Here is a 19,891-nt window from a genome sequence, read left to right on the forward strand (position 1 = left end):
GATCATTCACTGCAAGCAACTTCAACTTGCGTTGAAGAAAAAGAAAAAAAAAAAACACTATATCTAAGTGTAACAAGCATGTGATGTCCCCTCCGGCATAATCTTCGTTGGCCCGCCAGACTCAGTAGGCAACCCCCCATTGGTCACCGCACCGCTATAAACACTGACGAGCACAGCTGCTCGGCGGTCGGTCATCATCACCACCACGCTGCGGAGCATCTGTCTAACGGAGGGTGCCTCGAGCCCTCCCTTGTTCATGAACCCGAGCGGATCGTGACAATGACGACGAGTACCCACGGATCATCCGACGCCGCCGCGGGCGGCGAAACACCGCCCCCTGTTGCTGACGCCATGCCGCTGTACAGAAGGCTTGAGCTGTTCGAGGGAGATGGGTCTGCCTGGACAGTTTATGAGGAACAAGTCCACGTGTCCTTCCAAGCAAACGACACACCCGAGGCCAAACAGCGGGATGTTTTCCTGGCCAGCTGCGGAACCCATGTCTTCAGTCTCCTGCTCGACCTTCTCAAGCCAGCCACGCCGCATGTTAAGACGCTGGGTGAGCTGCTCGCCATACTGCGCTAGCATTTCAACCCAGCACCGTCCACACTAATGGAGCGTTTCCCCTTCAACCGGAGCCGCCGAGAAGGAGAGACCCTCAGGAAGCTCGTTGCTGCACTACGAGGGTTAGCGAGTGTCTGCGTTTTCGGGGACCAGCTGGACTTGCTGCTCCAGGACCGTTTCGTCTGCGGCATCAACAACCCCGCCATGCAGACACGACTCCTGGAGCTTCCCAACCCCTTGCTGGACGATGCCGTTAAGGCAGCGCTGGCAATGGAAACTGCCGCCAAGGTCGCTGGCGAGATTGCCCGTGCGACTGGCTCACCATCGGCTGAAGCGGCGGTCAACAAGTTGGCGACAAAGGGCAGTACCTGCAGTCGCTGTAGTGCTGTCCACTCCCCCTCACAGTGCCAGTTCTCTCAAGCACAATGCTTCAAGTGTGGGAAAACTGGGCACCTGGGACGGGTATGCCGAAGGGGGAGGACGAACAGCGGACAGCAGCAGCAGCCTGGTTCAAGCCAAGGTACCACACAAGCCCGCGGCCAGGGTAGCTGTCGCAAGGGTACGCGGCAGGGGCGTGCGGCAGCAGGCTCAAGCTCTTCCGTGGCCAGGCTCCACGCCGTGGCCGAGGACTCACCGATTTTTGCCATGTGGCACACAGGCTTTGTATCGTCATCTGTGCCGCCGTGCATACTGACCATCAAAATCTGCGGGCACCCCATTTCCGTGGAGCTGGACACAGGGGCCAGCATGTTGGTAATGGCCGGGAAACTGTTCAAGTGTACTTTCTCTGGCGTGTCCGTCAAGGCTTCGGGCGTGATGCTGCGCAGCTACTCCAGGCAGCTCTCCCAGGTCCAGGGTCAGGCATAGGTCAGTATTCGCTTTGGCGACAGGGAGGCAGCCCTTACCCTTTACTTGACCAAGGCGTAGTCGCCGACGGTGCTGGGCCGAAACTGGATTCATGCACTGGGCGTTTGTCCGCCAGAGTACCAGGAAGCCAGCCTGCATGTGGTAAAAGACGTCCCCAGCCTCCTGACCAAGTTCAAGTCCCCATTCCAGCCAGGGGTAGGCACATTTGCCGGCACGACAGCTGCCACCTATGTACCTGAGGAAGCTCAGCCATGTTTTTTCAAGCCTCGCCCACTGCCATTCACCCTGAAGGACGGGGTCACCCAAGAGCTAAAACTGTTACGGCAAAAGGGCATCCTGGTGCCTGTCAAGATGTCTGAATGGGCCGCTTTCATCGTACCAGTTCTCAAGCGAAACGGCAGTGTCAGGATCTGCAGGGATTTCAAGGTTACCATCAACCTGTCCCTACCGTCGAGAAGTACTCCTTGCCTCGGATTGAAGATCTCTGGTCAGTGTTGTCCGGTGGACAGAAGTTCACCAAGCTCGACCTCGGAAATGCTTACCAGCAGCTGGTGCTCCAGGATGCCTCCCGGAACTATGTCACAATATGGACAACTTTGGGGCTCTTCCAGTACACGCGCTTACCGTTTGGAGTGGCTTCAGCCTCAGCCATATTTCAGAGGGAGATGGACAACCTCTTCAGGGGCATGAGGCACATGGCGGTGTACTTGGATGACATCCTGGTTACTGCCAGCAACGATGGGGACCACCTGCAAAACCTGCACAACGTCCTGGCACGACTGCAGGATGCCGGCCTCAAGCTCAAGCTGGAAAAGTGCATTTTCCTGGACCCCAGTGTTGAGTACTTGGGACATCTCGTTTCCCAGGCTGGCCTAGCCCCGGCTCCCCGCAAAGTTGATGCCGTGCTCAAGGCGCCTAAGCCCCAGAACAAGAAGGAGCTTCACAGCTACCTCAGCCTCATCAACTTCTACAGGAGTTTTCTACCGAACCTGTCGAAGCATCCACAGCCGCTCCATCTTCTGCTTTGAGATGGTCAGCAATGGGTCTGGAAGAAGGAGCAGGACCGAGCCTTCCAGCACAGCAAGGAGCTAATCACAAAGGCTCCAGTGCTGGTACACTTCGATCCTGCCATGCCTGTCATCCTGATCGTAGATGCGTCGCCGTACGGTGTGGAAGCCATCCTGGCACACAGGGACAAGGATGGCCAGGAACGCCTTGTGTTGTTTGCTTCACGTCGGCTTCATGCAGCAGAGCAACGCTACAGCCAGCTGGACAAGGACAAGGAAGGACAAGGAAGGCGTGCAAAAGACCAAGATGGTGGCCCGGTCCCATGTTTGGTGGCCTGGCCTGGACCAAGACATCGCTCAAATGGTCCAGAGCTGCCAAATCTGCCAGGAGCATCAGCGGGCCTCACGTCATGTGGAAATCACCCCGTGGCCGTTCCCACAGAGACCCTGATCCCGCCTACGGCGAAGCAGGTCCTCAAAGGTGAAGATCTGGGCTTGTTCCATGACCATGTTGCACTTCACTGGTAGGGAGCGATCACGCACTTCAGCGGCGTACCCCGCAAGCGTCATCTACAGCTCCGGAAAGTGTCCCGACTTCAGCCCGTGTGAAATTCTTCGCTTGCCATCACAGGTGAAAATTTTGCTTCACTGCAGTTGCCCCTGTTGCACCAACCGTTCGGAAACATTGAACTTGCGGCCCACTGCGAAGTGATTTGTTTCTTCGGCAATGCGCCGGAGAAGCACGATAACCTCAACGAGACGGCACACGCAGTGACGCGAGCGCTAACCAACTGCGCCGCTGCAACCGACTGTCTAATGTGGTGCAGTGCCAAAGACCGCACGACGACGTTCAACGAACTTACACAATTCCATCGCCTGGCTCGAAGGACTTTCCCACCCCCGCACTCGGGGCTGAGCCGAGCAGAGGCGGTGCTGTTCAGACAATTGCAAACTGGTTCCTTACTCACCGCAGTGTTAATGACTAATCTATACCCGAAATTATACGTGTGTGATGTGCCGCGTCTGCCAGCGGGAGAGGGCCACATTGATGCACATCCTATGGGATTGCACCAAGTACCCTGACGAAGCTTCAACAAGTACGATTCCGCCACGACTCGCGGCTGTGGCAGAATGCTACGACCAGGAAAGCCAAACCTGGGCCATCCAGCAGGTCTTGGCGGCTCTCGAAAGACAAAGGCCGAGCGAAACCGATGAAACGTGGCCCCTCAGGGCGACGGACCGCGGGAGTAACACGCATTGGAGTTGAGTAGAGACCACTCGCCGAGAAGACGTCAGGGCCCGTGTCACGGTGCCATTTAGTCATGGTGTCGTTCTGCAGGCGACTAGATGAAGTTGTTTCTCTCTCTTCGGCGTAAAGGATGGCAGCCCTGTTGAATGCTGCTGTGAATGAGGGCCGAATGTTTAGTGGGCCTGGAGCACTCATGACGACTGAGGAAGCATGGAAGTAGCACGTAGCCGGCAGTCGAGTCGAACGTGTCAAACTAAAAGCTACCATAGAACACCTATATAAGCTACAGGGAAATAGAAACACGTGAGCGGCGTCTGCTCTTTCATGAACTATCAATAGTCCCTGCAAGCACCGCCGTTTTGGGAGTGCCGCTGTGAATGGAACAGCGGCACTTCAATCGACTATCGACACCCCCATGAGTGTTGCGTGCACTGTAAAACCCTAAAAAATGTTTAAAAACCCTTCCAAATAGCGAACGAACGCACAGGATAGCAAAAACTACGGGTAGGGCCATAGAGCCAACATAAAATTGCAACTACATTGTAGCTCCCCTGATATCTCATTGGTCTCGCTTCTTTTTTTGGCGGTGCCATGTTTTGGTTTTAATTGTAAGTCGACCCCCCCACTTAGGTTTTCAAATTTAAAAAATAGGTCGACTTACAATCCTGTAGATACGGTACCCATTAAATTTATTTTCAGACATTAATACTTTCTGAGCCAGAGTAGCTATCAAAACACTACCGTATTTACTAAAATCTAATGCGCACTTTTTTTCGGATAAAACGGGTCCAAAAATTGCGCGTGCGTTAGAATTGGGTATGAGCCTAAATCTGCGTTACCATATCGCCATCGGCATTTCAAAACGGCCGCCTCGTACACGCTTTGAGCCTAGCTGCCGTAGCTTCCTCTATGTGCTACAGTACGTGTGCTTAGGCAATGCTTTCTATGGCTTAGGTTAGTGCACCGTCTGTCTTCCTGTTTTCTGTGTTTGCTCTATCAGCATGGAAGTGCCGACTGCGAACACACGCCGAGTTCATCATGATGGCGCAATTAAAAGGAAAGTGATGACGTGTGCGGAGACGGACGGAAATCGGGCTGCATTACAAGCGTTCAGAGTTGGTGCAGCACTGGTGCAAACAGGAGAGGCATTCTACACCAGCGGCTGCTACGTACGGCACGGCCGCGCGGGGCCCGTCTTGAAAGTGATTTGCAACGGAGACAAGAGTCGACACATCTAGGTGCACTCAGCTGTGTTCTCGTGGCTTAGTTCGCGTTGAAGTAAGAGACCGCACAAAGGTCACTTCCCTCGCTCCTGCTACCGCACTTCCTCACTCCAGCATTTAAAGAGTTTCCGCGGTCATTGAATGAGGCGTGTTCATGCTTGTGTGCGTGTGACACCATGCTTGTTAATTTAGTTAGTAAGCGAATGTTTAAAAGTATTATACGGCCAATAAAACTACTATCCTTACTTTTCGTATAGCTGTCTACTAATTTGCTAGCATAATCGATGCTTCGCCTTTCGCGCGAAACTGCGACTTTTTTTATTTATCGCAACTTTAGTGTATTGGGAGTAAATGTTTGTTTTTTCCAAATTAGAGAAAGTTGTATTTCTGTATAAAAGAATGAGCAGCGCAGTATTGTAAAGGATTTTTCTTTCTTTAGGTCACGGCAAATGGGTGCGCGTTACAATCGAGGGCGTCTTTTTTTCCCCCTTTTCTTTGGTTACGAAAAACGAATGCGCCTTATAATCGAGGGCGCGGTAGAATTGAGTAAATACAGTAATTATAGATTTGAAATCAGCGTGAGAAATTGATCAATACAGTGAAGTTTAGTGCAGATTGAGCTAAAAAATAAAGAAAACAATTTTTAGAACCCATGCCCCTTCTTAATAAAGTTTTTCATCATCACCATCATAGGCTAGCTTCTTACGTGGCCCAACATTTCGTTGCAGTTGGCCCTTTCAGTGCTACTGATGTATTGGCATGTTCTCCAGTCAGATGTGCGCAGTAACACGAAGTTGGCGAGCTAAGAGTTTCGCTATCTGCTTTTATAGAAACATATTTTCTCACCTCTCTGGGTTTGCTCAGTCTGGGTTTTTGTTAGTGGGCTGTGGAACGTGCCCCTTTGTGGGCGTCGGCAGGTGCGCAAAGTGGGCACCTGCCAATTGGAGAGGCGGCTTCCGGACTTGTGCACTGCTGCAATTGTCCATTTGCGCCGTAGTGCATGGACCACTCTTGCAAGTTTCTGCCATCTGTCGTACGTTTATAGTAGCTTTTTTTTTTTTTTTTTTATTTTGCCTGACACGGCGGCGCTATCACGGAAGCGTACACGTCAGAACGAAGCTAGGCAAGACATAGAGAAAGAAGATAGGAATGTGGGGGCCATACTAAGAGTGCATTTACCATTATCTGTCACTTTTTCCCTCCAGAATAACCGAAAATAAACTGTTGTGCTAGTTTTATAATATCTGAGAAAAATATGGGCACTGAAAGGGCAAAATAAGCGCTCACTTAGGCAGCTGATGCGGGCCACAACTTGTAAAATGGGCATGGCCGGATAAATAAACGGGGCCTAATAGGACGGCCTACTTTCCCCAACTGTCGGAAGTTGGGGCCCAGGGCTAAGCCCCCATAGACCTCTCCTTAATTTGGTACCGGGTAAGGTAAAATAGGAAGGTAAAACAGTGACTGCATTTACCAGCAAGAATCTGAATGGTAACAACTACACACCCATGCAGTGTCGTGACCACTTGAGTGTATGTGATGACCATGGTGCAGAATGTTTTGTTCTGTAAGCACAATTCCGCACTGCAATGCTCTTGTTTGCTGGCAAGAAAGTTGTCACATAGGAGCAAAGGTACACCCAATTGTATCCAAATAAGGAAGCACTTTTGCTCACGGTGACTTCCGAACATGATGTGGGGTCACACTAAATGAACCAAAATGGAATGCCCACCTGCAGTATGGTGTCACGGCTGAGAGCAGGCGCCCTGGGTGTCCGCAGTGCCCCAGCGGCGGCGGCTGCACCAGGCGTGAGGCTGTAGTCGGCCAGCAGAGTGTCCGAAGCCTGATGGCCTGCCTCCTGGGCGGCCTCACGAGCAGTCTCACTAGCGCGGCCCAGCTTCACCACTTGCTCGAGTTCCTGCTCCGAGATCTGCGGCTCTGGCAGCACGAGCTTGCTGCGCTTGCGCACAGGTTCCGCTGACAAGAGTGATGGGGGCAGGTCGTTTTCCTTGCGCTGCTTCAGCTTCTGCTTGTCCTTGCGGCGCTCGCGCTGCACAGGACAGACAAGCGGCTCTCAACCACCTCACACGCTCCGGTGCTCAGCGATCTGAGGAGCTCACAAAGTGCTGCTACGCTCAACGAGTTTGCTTGAAGTGCGGTTGAGGTACACACGTTAGATCAAACACTGCTGCTGCCAACATTGCGTTTGGTGATCAGCTATGCAGCAGCTAAGAGTTTGAGTTGGTAAAACACTTCACTAGTAAGCTAGGTAGCATGGCAAATGTAAGCCCTACACTGAGCCTGCTTTCTGTATTGCACAAGTTTTCTTTCATTCATTGTATTTGCACAAATCTTGTAATTATTTAATAAAAATTACTCTGGTTTCACATTTTTTAGAAATTGCTCGCTCAAGAAAATATCGCGTGTGACATGCGAAACATGAACCAAATATATAATGCAGAAGCTGCCTTTTATTCTTTTTCTAATAAGCCAGAGCCGCAACCATCAGGGTAGCCTATATGCACAAGCAGGCAAAAGAAAGGGATGTGTAAGCGACGACATAACTGAGCGGCAATTTCAAGGAAAGTTCTAACAGCATATTCTGCACTTGTAATGCAAATTAAAGCAGATACTGCAGTGCATGCATCTCTGGCATGTCAGGTGATTGGGTTAGGGTCTGAGCAATGGGTGATACTCTGCAGCAATATGTGCCTGTGCAGGCCTAGCAGATGTGTTGGTGCAATCAATAGTCAAACTACTTTGGCTCTTCCTTCAACTTTGCTACACTGAGGTGTTGCTGTATATCAATGGAAGCGCACGAGGGCCCCAAGCTGGCTGGTAAGCATGCTTTGCCACCTACTATACTGCCTGGCTTTCGAAATGTGCACCAGCCCTCACATGACCTTTTTGCTCGTAAGGTTGTAAAGCATCTTAATTGGCCGACCAAAAGCTTGCCTTAATTGTGCCACCTCTGAAAACGTGGGGGCACAATGTAGCACAAAATCAGGCATGCGCATGCAGGTCTCACCTGTGTCACATAGACAAATTAGCACCACTTAAAGGTGTCCTGGACCACCCCTCGGGCTTGGCGAAAAAACATGGTCCACGGATAGCTGTGAACATCTCTGCCAAGTTTTGCAGTCGTGCACTGTGCGTGTGGAGCTCACAAGCAGAGCACGAAGTCAGCTTCCTCTCAAACACTCTCTTTTAAACATAAGCCTGCTCCTCACTCTTTTCTGGGCACATTATTTTGTAATACAGTAAAACCTTGTAAAACCGTACCCACTTAATGAGCAGTTTCGTTTTAAAAGTAGACATGCAGAGTTCATCACGATGTTGCAATTAAAAGGAAAGCAATCACGTGTGCGGAGACGGACTGAAATCGGGCCGCATCAAGGGTGTGCGTTCGGAGTTGCTGAAACTTGCGTGCGGGACTGGCACAAACTGGAGAGGCATTCTACACTGGCGGCTGCTACATACGGCGCGCCCGCGCAGTGCCTATCTTGAAAGCGATCTGCAACAGAGACAAGAGTCTACGTATCTAGGAGCACTGTGCTGTGGTCTCATCGCTTAGGTCACCTTGATGCGAGAGGCCGCACAAAGGTCAATTCCCTCGCTCCTGCTACTGCAATTCCTCACTCCAGCGTTTTGATAAAGAGTTTCCACAGTCATTGAGTGAGACGTGTTCATGTTTGCTTGTGCGTGCGTGACACCGTGCTTGTTAATGGCTAGTAAGTGAATATTTAAAAGTTTATACTACTGATAAAACTACTATCCTTACGTTTCGTATAGTTGTCTACTAATTTGCTATCATAATTGATGCTTTGCCTTTCAGGCAAAACTGCAACATTTTTTATTTATCACAACTTCAAAGCACTGGGAGTAAATCCTTGTTTTTTCCAAATGAGAGAAAGTTGTATTTCTGTATGAAAGAATGAGGTCTGCGGTGCTGTGAAGGACTTTTCTTTTTTTTTTTTTAGGTCATGGCAAACGAGCGCATTACACTCGACTGCGTTTTGTTTTTTCTCGCAGGAAACGGGTGCGCGTTACAATCGAGGGCGCGTTAGAATCGAGTAAATATGTCAGATGAGGCTGCATTGTACTACAAGATGCTACCAAATCGCACATTCACTACCGCTGGCAGATCCTCACCCGGAGGAAAACAGGGCAAGCAGCGTGTCACGGTGCTGTTTGGCACCCATGCAAAAGTCGAAGACAAACTTCCCTTGTTGATACTGGGGAAGGCGGAGAAGCCGCGGTGCTTGCGAAATGCAACTATTCCCAAGGAACGCATCTACAGAAATAACAAGCGAGCATGGATGACCGCTGCTATTTTTGAAGATTATGTGCACCTTCTGGACAGACAGTTCGACGCAAAGAATCGGCAAGTGCTTTTCATAATTGACAATTGTCCGAGCCAGAGGAAGATCGACAACCTCAAGGCAATCACTGTAGAATTTTTGCCTGTAAACACAACCGCAATACTGCAACTAATGGATCAGGGCATCATTGATACCACCCGGAAGCTGTACCGTAAGACTCTTTCACAGTGCATGCTCACAGCACATGACGCCAGCAAGAGGTACAACATTCATTTGCTTGGTGTGATCCATTTGCTGAACTTTTCTTGGAAAGGACTTGAAAACTGGAAGGTCGCCAACTGCTCTGCGCACGCCGGCTTTTCCCGCGCCATCGTTAGTGACCCTGACGATGACCAAACTTGTAGCGATTTGTAGAAGGCTGTCCATAATACTGCTGGCTAAGAGACAGAAGGTGATTTCGAGACATTCGTCGCTGCTGCTCCCGTGGTCGCCCCGAGTGATGGATGCGGAGATACTAATTGACACTGTTGGTGGCCCTGATGAGGGCGAAGAGCCATGAGAAGTGCCCACTATGGTGCAGATGCGGGGTACCTACGCCTGCTGAGTAATAAGGTTGAATGCATGGGCAGTGACCACGGCCTTGTGCAATGCTTGGTCAATTTATAGCAGGGGTTGCTCGCGCCCGGTAAGAACTTGAAACAGCCAAAGCTCACTGCCTTTTCTGCACCTGAATAAAGTTTTGCTACACTGAACACATTGTACAGTAAAACCTCGTTAAACCGTACCCGCTTAAACAGTAGTTTCGTTCTAAAAGTAGTAAAGTCAAATCCCCGACTCAGCGGCCATTGAACATAATGTGTTTCGTATCCGCATAAACCGTACCAGCTTACTGCGTACGCATCGGTTAAAACGTAGCGTTCGAACTTTTCGTCGCGCAAACACGGCGCTGCGCCGTCTCCATCGGGCGGCCCGGCAGAACAACACGCCTCAGAGATCAGAACAACGGCCTCCAAGCGCCCTGTGCGTTTGCGCGTGAAGCCACATCAACATCAACATCATTTCGACGCGGTGCCAGAGAGCGTTATGGCGTCGTGCAAGCGAGGACTCGCGTCGTTCCAAAGCTTGGATAAAAAAGACGCCGGGTGCTCAGCATAGAAGCAAAATTAGACATCGTCCGTGCTATCGAATGTAACACGAAGAAGTCGGCGCTGACACGCAACAGGGATCTGCTGTTGACTACAGTGTGTGGCATTTGGAATGCGAAGAAGTTGCTCGGCAGCGCTGCAGCGACCGCGAAGATATGTCGGCTACGAGGTTCGACTTTTCGCCATCGTTGCCTCTGTTGTTGCCGAAGTGTCGACTAGCGACAGTGACTTGGACGACACGGAAAGCGATAGCACGGGCGATTCAGGCCCAACAGTGGCATAAGCTGCGCGTTGCGTCAGCCTCATTAATGCAATCGTCGCGACGACAATAGGGGCGCAATAACGTAACTCTATTCCAAATGAAAATTATTCCAAACTCCGGCACCCGTAATGAAAAAGGCGCCCCCGGGACTTCTGCAGCACTACTGCGCACGTGCACAGTGAATACGTAACGCCAACGAGGAATCTGCCATGCGAGTGTTTGCCGAGAAGAGGGGGCTGGCTGAAAAGGTGGCACGCAGCTTCAGTAAGTTTGAGGCCGCTGTCGTCGGCGTGCTAGGCCGCCGCGGCATCAAACGAAAATAACGCTTTTGTCGCGCAAAGTGAATAAATACTGCATGTTTTTTCCCCTTTCATCGCACTCTCTCTGAGTTCCGTTTTCGACAGGTAAGTGGGCGATCTCATGCTATTCGGTTAAACAGTACTACCGTTTAGTACGTACCTTTCCCGAGCTCTAGCCAACTACGGTTTAACGAGGTTTCACTGTATTCTACTTCCTCGCAGTTTTGGCGCAATTAAAGCTTGACTGCTTTAGCTTTTCTCGAGTGGTCGCTTATATCGAATTACCACTTATAACGCATTTTTTTTGCCGTCCCGCTGACTTCGTTATAATGAGGGATTACTGTATTTTTGCATTTTTGCATTTTTGCCTCGGCACAAGAGGAGTAAAAAAACAAAGCTATATTATGAAACAGTTTCATAAGGAATGAAGAATGTTCAGACAATGCAGAAATGCAAATCTTGAGAGAATTCGCAACACGGTAGATTATTGGCGAAATTGTTTTTTGCACCTGCTTTTCCACTATTTCATGAAATTCAAATGGCCCTGACATGCCCCCAAATTTTTTTCTGCTCAAAATATTGTGGGAAGATACTGTGTAAGTAATGCTTACATACATGTAATTTTTTTAGACAAATGATTTTTGTTGAGTGCCATGGTTGGGACTGGCATGGAATGACCTTGTATATTTCACTGTTCGCTTTCTAGGTAGTTCTGTTAATTATGTACAAAAACGTCTTCCTCCAATGAACTTCAGTTGAAAGTTGTGGTGCTTGGTGTGTGTGTGCCTCCCTTTGGTTCGTGTGTTTCACGAAGTTGGCGCAACCTAAGACCGTGCTCACTGCTGTCAATTACAAATGACATGCGGGTAGCTAACTGGGCCTGTTGGTACGGCATGATTCACTGCAGTGAATTCGTATGTCTGGCCTGAAAATAATGAACCCCGCCTGACACCGCTCAGCCAACAAGAACAATTAACAATGGCTGAATCATTCATGCTCCTATGTTGATGAGCCTTGCTCAGAAAAAACAGAAAATAAAGAAACGGTAACTTGCCAGCATGCCTGACAAGCTACCATAATGCACACGAAATGCATCCCTCACCCTCTTGTCCTTGAAGGAGGAGCCAGTTGGATCCAAGATGTCGCATTATCGTTGGTAACTTTGGTTTCCCCAGACCTCATTCCCAACCAGGCAGGTGCATGATGTTGCACAGACGAATTTTCATGGCTCCTCCTCTTTTTTGTCTCCTCAGCATCACTTCTGCTGCCTATAAAATCATACTGGCACCAGCCACACCTTTCTCATCTCAATAAATGGAGGCTTTTGTGTGTGCTCAATACACTGAATATGGCTCCATCTAGCAGGGCTGCAAAATCAAATCTGTTGCCAATGAAAGTATTCAGCTGTACACAGCACAACCATAGTGTTACCTCTGTGCCAAGGATGAATTCAATGGGACCGATTTCAGCAAGATTATGTTTTGTGTTCTACTCAAGCAAGTCTGGTGCTTCTGCGGTTTCTGGGATATGACTACGAATTCGCCACGCTTTGGAGTGGATCCTTTACAAAGACTCAGGGTAGCAAGCTGGACGTTAACCTACCTGCCTTTACGTCTTTTGCTCTCTCTCCTTTAGGAGTGGAGGCCTGAACTCTCACCTCTTCCTTCTCGCTGCGCAGTTCCCCATCGAGGTGCTGCTGCCGCAAGCGCCGGAAGTCGGTCTCAGCTGGGTCGTACACTTCCTCGGAGGTGTCGTGGAGCCCCGGGGCAGGGCGCTTCTCAAACGGGATCTCCTTGTTGTAGTCGATGGCATGGCGTTTGCGTCGTCGCGGGGGCAGCGTGATGCCAGCCATGCGCAGCTCTCGCCGCTTCTGCAGGGCTGCCAGGCGCCTCGCTTCTTCCAGCTGCTTCTCGCGGGCCTTGCGCTTGGCCTTCTTGCCCTGGGTGTTGGCCAATCGGGCTCTGGCCTCGGACAGCATCTCCAGCTCTGCACACCAAGGAGGAATCCCCCCCCCCCTCATTTTATTAATGCTCAGGCACTGCACGGCTTTGTACAATGAGAACAACAAAATAAGATGCATCCCAGCTGTTTCCCCCAGGGCATCTTTGAGTGGTCATATCAGAATGCTGTCAAGTTCACATAAAACATCGATAAAGCTTTACAGCAGGCAGAAACTGGCTCCGATGGCAATAATGAAGCCTGGTTATACCTATTCGAGGTCCCTTGTTTCATTATAAAATCTTGAATGCTGTCTTTAACTACCTTTGCAGCACATTTGGTGTGCTCTGAAGAGACAAGTCACAGCTGCCATTATTTAACCGCTTTCAACATACAGAATATATGTGGTTTATGCAATGCAAAGCAGGATGTACAGTGCTCATGGAATGAAATGGGACACGGAGCATTTAGTAGAACCCTACATATGTGCAAAGTACGCGATAGCACCATGTCATGTCGCTAGGAATTTGGTCACCAAAGGTGACGAGGACCCCGATGCAAGTGTACACGCCAGAATTACGTCAATGTGACACGAACTGCAGCCGGTTGAAACTAAAATATGCGCATTACTTAGCCCTAAATTGACGCGTTTCATTCCGTGAGCACTGTACATCTAACAGAGACCATTGTTGTACTGATTGCACAATAAGTCAACAAACAATATTAAGCCTGTACCTTGGAATGGCCACACACAACCTAGATACGTTTCTCAATAGGGCCAGGTAACTCCTTTAAAAAGAAAGCATCTGCTGCCTTGTAGCAAAGCACACATGTCACACTCTATGAAAATACTACTTCTAGTCACTGCACCTCGCTCCAAACAGTGATTTGTCACTTATACTATAAAAAAAACAAAGGGAGCATGACGTCTTAGTGTACTCAACAGGGACACTTTATGAACAGCAGTTAAAAGAAAGCTCCCTAAGCATCTGGGTAAATTGTGCACCTGTCATTGTCACTGAGGGCATCAAGAAAGAGCAACAACCTTGTACAAACTTTTGATTTCTTCAGGTGCACTCATTCACTAATGCTCACAACTAGACAGCAGGTGCAGCAAACATTTCAACCAGCCACTCCAGATGGAGAGAGGCATGCCATGTCTTTGGTAAACTTGTTTGATAAACAAACACAACCACTGGACCATCAGTTGTTTACACATGTGAGCAGTTGGTGTGCCTATTGTGATCCTGGCAGAAGGACTGCGTCAGCATTCATTTTATTGTTAGAAATAGGGGAGTGCAATTACTAAACAGTAGATATTGTGGGGATGTGCGACTCTCGCGCGTCCCCTGATATGTTTTTCCTGCATAGCGCGTCTCCTGTAATCCGGCTTCGCCGCGTGGCCTGGCGCCCGCGGTGGTCGGAGTGGTTGAGGCGCAGTACGAGAGATGGCGCGAGTGTTGCGCTGCTAACGCCGCCAACAGGCGGGGTTACTTGGGCGCCGAAAGACAAAGCACTTGCTCTCTTTGGTTCAAGACAGCGAGCAGTGCGGACGTGCCGTGCCGTGCGTGCGCCGATCCATGCTTCTGCGAGACCGTCTCGCGTGGCCACCTTTGAACGCGCTACCATTCGCATGACCGTACAAGCGAACGACCAGGCGTTGGGATCCAGCATGGGGTGAACAAATTCGCTCGCTATCCGGTCGCGGTGAGTCGGATTTCCTAGATTTGTCGCGTGCCCATCGGCATGTTTTGTGGATAGCAACTCAGCTAGCAGGCATTGATCTATGAAAGGTGCAATAAATGCCCTTGTGATTGTTTGCACTACTGTGTTGTCGTTCCTTTGTCCCAAGAGCACGGGAGGAGAACCCCACATCTGGCTGCCCAACGTGAACCTCTTGGGGCATCGTACGATAGATTTGACAGTTTTGCTTCGTTTGAGACCTTTGTTTGAACCGAAGCGTAGGGCTAGCGTGGATTTTGATCGCTAGCGTTGGCGGCGTGCTTTCTTGAGCGAGGCGACAGTGGCTGTAGTGTGTTTGAACATGTCAACATGCTAAGCCTTTTCTAAAGTGTTTTTTAATGGCATTCGTCGGCACGAGAGCCTAAAGCCCCTCCATCCACGCGCCACCGCCGCTTTCTTAAGTAGCGACAACCGCCTTTTCCCCTCACACCAAACCCGGTTCCGGCATTTCCGCTTCCGGCATTTCCGGTTCCGGCATGTCCGGTTTTAAGATTTCCGGTTCCGGCGTTTACGCTTCCTGGAGTTGCGCTGCGAGAATTTCCACTGTGATTGCAGACGATGGTGAGACGCCCGTGCTTAGCAACCGGTGCTAATTTGAGTAGCTCGCTCTAGCCATTCCACCAAGCGTCATTCGTGTGCATCTACGTGCTTGTTTGCGTAAACTGCGCCCGCAAGCTTTTGCCTGTCGTCCCCTTTCTCTGACAAAGTGCGGAGAGCCATGGGCTGGGGCACAACACACGAACATAATTCGCCGTACACATCTGCTCGCGTCACAACACTAACACAATTCGCCGTAAACCTTTGCATGCGTTACAACACGCGCGTACGCACCAATTCACTGCACACCTCCACTCATATCGCACAAGAAAAGCACACTTGTTTTCACCATGTCACTGAATGCCCTCCACGCAAATTTGAACTTGTTATATTTCATAGCTTCACGTCATTGCAGTTCTTCACGCAGTGCACGCACTTGGGACGTTCGTTACCTTCGATCTGCCGTACGAGACAAGTTCAACCTCAGAATCAACAGCATAAACTCTATGCGTCTGCCGTACAAATTGGCGTCGCGAACTCCTTCACTAAAGTCCCTCCATACGTGCTGGCTGGAGGGGATGTATGCTTCAAAACAAGAATTCAAAGGGGACAAGCTGTTGTATTCCGCTGAAGTAGTAGTTTGCGGTCGCTGTTTTCCAAATGCACGAAAAACAGGAGCGGTCTCCAAGCACCCAGGCACTACATTCCACTGTACGTTGTCTCTCGTGGCACAACTTTTCGCAGGTTGACGCGAAGCAGCGAACACGACCAGATCGCCGATTACAGTAGGCGGTGGTTCTTGGATGGAATCGCATTAACAGTTTCAACCGCAGCTGGTGCAATTAAAGCCTCTCCGTAGACGCGAAAGTAAACAACGCTAAAAAAACATATGGTCACTTCCACTCGGAACAGGAAGCTGAAGCTACGTAAGTTCCGCTTGACGCCGGAAGCTGAGGGGGTGAGTGGGAGAGGAGTGTGGAGGAGGAGGGCAGGTTGGCGGTACTTAACCTGGTCGGCGGTGACGCGTGGATGTAGGGGCTTTACGAGAGCCATGTGGTCTGCATCCAGGGAGAGCGACGCTTAGCGCCCGCGGAGCATTGGCAAGCCTGAAGCGAGTGAGTACGGAAGCCTCGTGGGTGGTCCGAATTTCTTATGTAAATAGCTTCTTCTATCTCTTTGACTCTGATGAAGTCGTGGCTCTGGGAGCCGGGTGGCTGCGGGCCACGGGTGCCACTGCGGGCTGACTGGTATTGCGGCCTGGCACCGGGCGCTCCGACACCGTTTGGGACGGTGGGCGCCGTCAACTCAGATGCTGTGGGCACCGAGCGGAGTAGGACCACCTCACAGAGCTGACGTCTCCTCGCGGCTGCCTGTTTTGAGCTCATTTTAGGTGTTGTGTTTGGATGCCGGTTCTTGTCAGGGTAGCGACGCTTTAGGCCTAAGGCTTTACGAAGCTGCCTGTCGCACGTGGAGGGACACAACCTGGTGGACCGTGGCGTTGAGGTGTTGCAATTTGCTTCCCTCATTCTATTTAGCCTCGCACGAATTGAAATTACTCGTTCGACTCAAGGAAGCGAGCTTCGTTGTGATTGCCCTTGTGATTGTTTGCACTACTGTGTTGTCGTTCCTTTGTCCCAAGAGCACGGGAGGAGAACCCCACAATTTAGAATGGAATAATTAAATCAAATCGAGAAAAAAAAGGGAGCCGAATATCATATCAAACATCAGAAAATTTAACACAAACCTTTATGATTCCAAATATTGTGCGAAAAACACGTTGCTTCACATGCTCAGGAGGCTGATCACATTGCTTAACCATAATCTTCTTGCTAGCTATCAGTAACTTCGGTACCTATGAATCAAGCTGTATAATATGCTCTACTCTTATTAAAACGAACACCAAATTGTTATACGAACACTGATAACCCAGTTTGTATACAAAGGTCCAGAAAATATTTTCTAGCAATAGAATGTCTGTCAAATAGAATCCCTCTGAAGCTGAAGAAATAGCGAAGTTGTCCTAATGTGGTTTTCGGTTTGTTAGTGGGCCATACTATGCTTAATGGCAATCTTCTATCGCTTAGAAAGTTTTGCTTTCCAGTTTTGCTCCAGAAAACAGGAAAGCAGATGGCAGGTGGGTTATCGTCGGTTCGTTAAGCTCACATTTATGGCAATTGCTATTTTACAACATGATGAGCAAAACGAGAACAAGGTAAAAGCAGGAGCCAACCTGCGTGGCAGGCAAGAGCGGGGAATGCGCATCATGCCACTCGGCGCCACATGGATCGAGTGCAGTCGGAACTGACGGTAAGGAGTTCTCAAATATTGAGGCCCACGGCAAGATTGAGAAATTTTCTAACATTCACTATTCAATTTAAAATCTAATATTTGAGTATTTGCACACACCTAGTTAAATATAATTACTCGAATATAGAGTAGTATAGCGCATGCATGATGAGTGATCATGAGTGACATGTTGACCTCGAAAAAAACAAGTCCACTTGTCAAAAGGTTGGCTCCTGTTACATTGTTCTCGTTTTGCTCATCATGTTGTAAAATAGCACTTGCCATAAATGTGAGCTTTCCAATATGTTGAGCAAAACGAGAACAAGGTGAAAGCAGGAGCCAACGTCCCGGTTGCACTGTTGCCGATGTCCTTTGCTTAAGCTAACGTAACCTTTCTCTTGAAAGCAGCCAAGTACTGTTTTTGTGGTCCAGACATCTTGGTCCTTCAATGCATAATCAAAAAGATGCACTTAGTGAAGTGTGGTTCGTACGTGTGCTGCCAAGGTGTGCACTCAACACTGAAGCAACGCGATGCTGTAGTCACGCAGCTATAACGAAACCAAGCCGTAGCCATGCAGAAATAACGAAGTCAAGCCATAGCCACGCAGCAATAACGAAACCACTAGCCCAAATTTCTGAATGAAATTTTCATTCGGATCCGCATATCGTACGAGGCGAAAATTTGGAACATTAATAATAGGGAAAAAACCTCGTATTATATGTGCGTTTTTACTGTACTATGGCGAGAAAAGCATATGTTGCCGTAAAGAAGAGAAGTTAACTTGTCGAAACGTTGGCTTCTGCTTTCACTTTGTTCTCATTTTGCTCATCGTCTTGAATTTACATTTCCTGCCTTCCCCGTGTTTTTTCTGGCTTTCCAATATGTGTAATTCTTGTATTAAGTTCTTAATGTATTAAGTGGCGCACGAAAAACACGGCCCAATGAAGCAGAATAAATGGGCAGGACCACCACTGTTACGCTGGACAATGGTGCAATCCTTGTTGCAGTAAAGCACGTAGATGCCCATCACCCACATGCAGTGGCGTAGCCAGAAATGTCGTTCAAGGGGTGGGGGGGGGGGGGGGGGGAGGGCTCACGTTGCAGCTCGGCCTCCTCCTTAAGAGGAGGCTTTCGCTCAAGTGCTGCTATTCAAATACATGTAGAAGGGGAATTCGTTTTCCCCTGCAACCACTGCACCAAATTTGACGAGGTTTGTTGCATTTAAAAGAAAAAGCTTAATTCTAGTGACTGTTGGTTTCAAATTTTTCAATTAGGGGGTAAATTCTTTATTAAAAATTGGCCAAGATCGCAAATTTTCAAAAAACGGAACTACCAAGTTTATAACTCTGTGACTCAACAATGAAAAATGATATCACAATTCTGTAAATTGCATCTAATAGTACATCTACAGCGGACAAAATAGATATGTTACACATAAATCATCATCATCGTCAGCCTGATCACGCCCACTGCAGGACAAAGGCCTCTCCCATACTTCTCCAACAACCCCGGTCATGTACTAATTGTGGCCATATCGTCCCAGCAAACTTCTTAATCTCATCCGCCCACCTAACTTTCTGCCGCCCCCTGCTACGCTTCCCTTCCCTGGGAATCCAGTCCATAACCCTTAATGACCATCTTCCCTCCTCATTACATGTCCTGCCCATGCCCATTTCTTTTTCTTGATTTCAACTATGATGTCACTAACTCGCGTTTGTTCCCTTACCCAATCTGCTCTTTTCTTATCCTTTAACGTTACACCTATCATTCTTCTTTCCATAGCTCGTTGCATCGTCCTCAATTTAAGTAGAACCCTTTTCGTAAGCCTCCAGGTTTCTGCCCCGTAGGTGAGTACTGGTAAGACATAGCTATTATACACTTTTCTCTTGAGGGATAACGGCAACCTGATGTTCATGATCTAAGAATGCCTGCCAAACGCGCCCCAGCCCATTCTCATTCTTCTGATTATTTCAGTCTCATGATCCGGATCCGCGGTCACTACCTGTCCTAACCAGATGCATTATCTTATACTTATCACTTTCAGTGCCTCGCTACCTATCGTACTCTGCTGTTCTCTTCCGAGAATGTTAAGCATTACATTAGTTTTCTGCAGATTAATTTTTAGACCCACTCTTCTGCTTTGCCTCTCCAGGTCAGTGAGCATGCATTGCATTTGGTCTCCTGAGTTACTAAGCAAGGCAATATTATCAGCGAATCGCAAGTTACTAAGGTATTCTCCATTAACTTTTGTTCCCAGTTCTTCCCAATCCAGGTCTCTGAATACCTCCTGTAAACACGCTGTGAATAGCATTGGAGAGATCGTATCTCCCTGCCTGACGCCTTTCTTTATTGGGATTTTGTTGCTTTCTTTATGAAGGACTACGGTGGCTGTGGAGCCGCTATAGATATCTTTCAGTATTTTTACATACGGCTCGTCCACACCCTGATTCC

At 49.1% G+C, this 19,891-nt stretch overlaps 1 protein-coding gene across 2 annotated transcripts in view; it reads right to left on the minus strand.

Moving 5' to 3' along the window:
• The window catches only part of Cdc5 (cell division cycle protein 21), a 171,759-nt gene that overhangs the window by 113,061 nt on the left and 38,807 nt on the right, over window positions 1-19,891 (minus strand). For both annotated transcript variants that reach the window (XM_075697261.1, XM_075697260.1), the window contains exons 5-6: window positions 12,593-12,921; window positions 6,640-6,957 (exon numbers count right to left, since the gene is read on the minus strand). In XM_075697261.1, coding sequence (XP_075553376.1) covers window positions 6,640-6,957; window positions 12,593-12,921 — 647 coding nt within the window. The remainder of the gene's footprint in view (window positions 1-6,639; window positions 6,958-12,592; window positions 12,922-19,891) is intronic.

Source organism: Dermacentor variabilis, chromosome 6 (genome assembly GCF_050947875.1).
Source record: "Dermacentor variabilis isolate Ectoservices chromosome 6, ASM5094787v1, whole genome shotgun sequence".
NCBI classification, from domain to species: Eukaryota; Metazoa; Arthropoda; class Arachnida; order Ixodida; family Ixodidae; genus Dermacentor; species Dermacentor variabilis.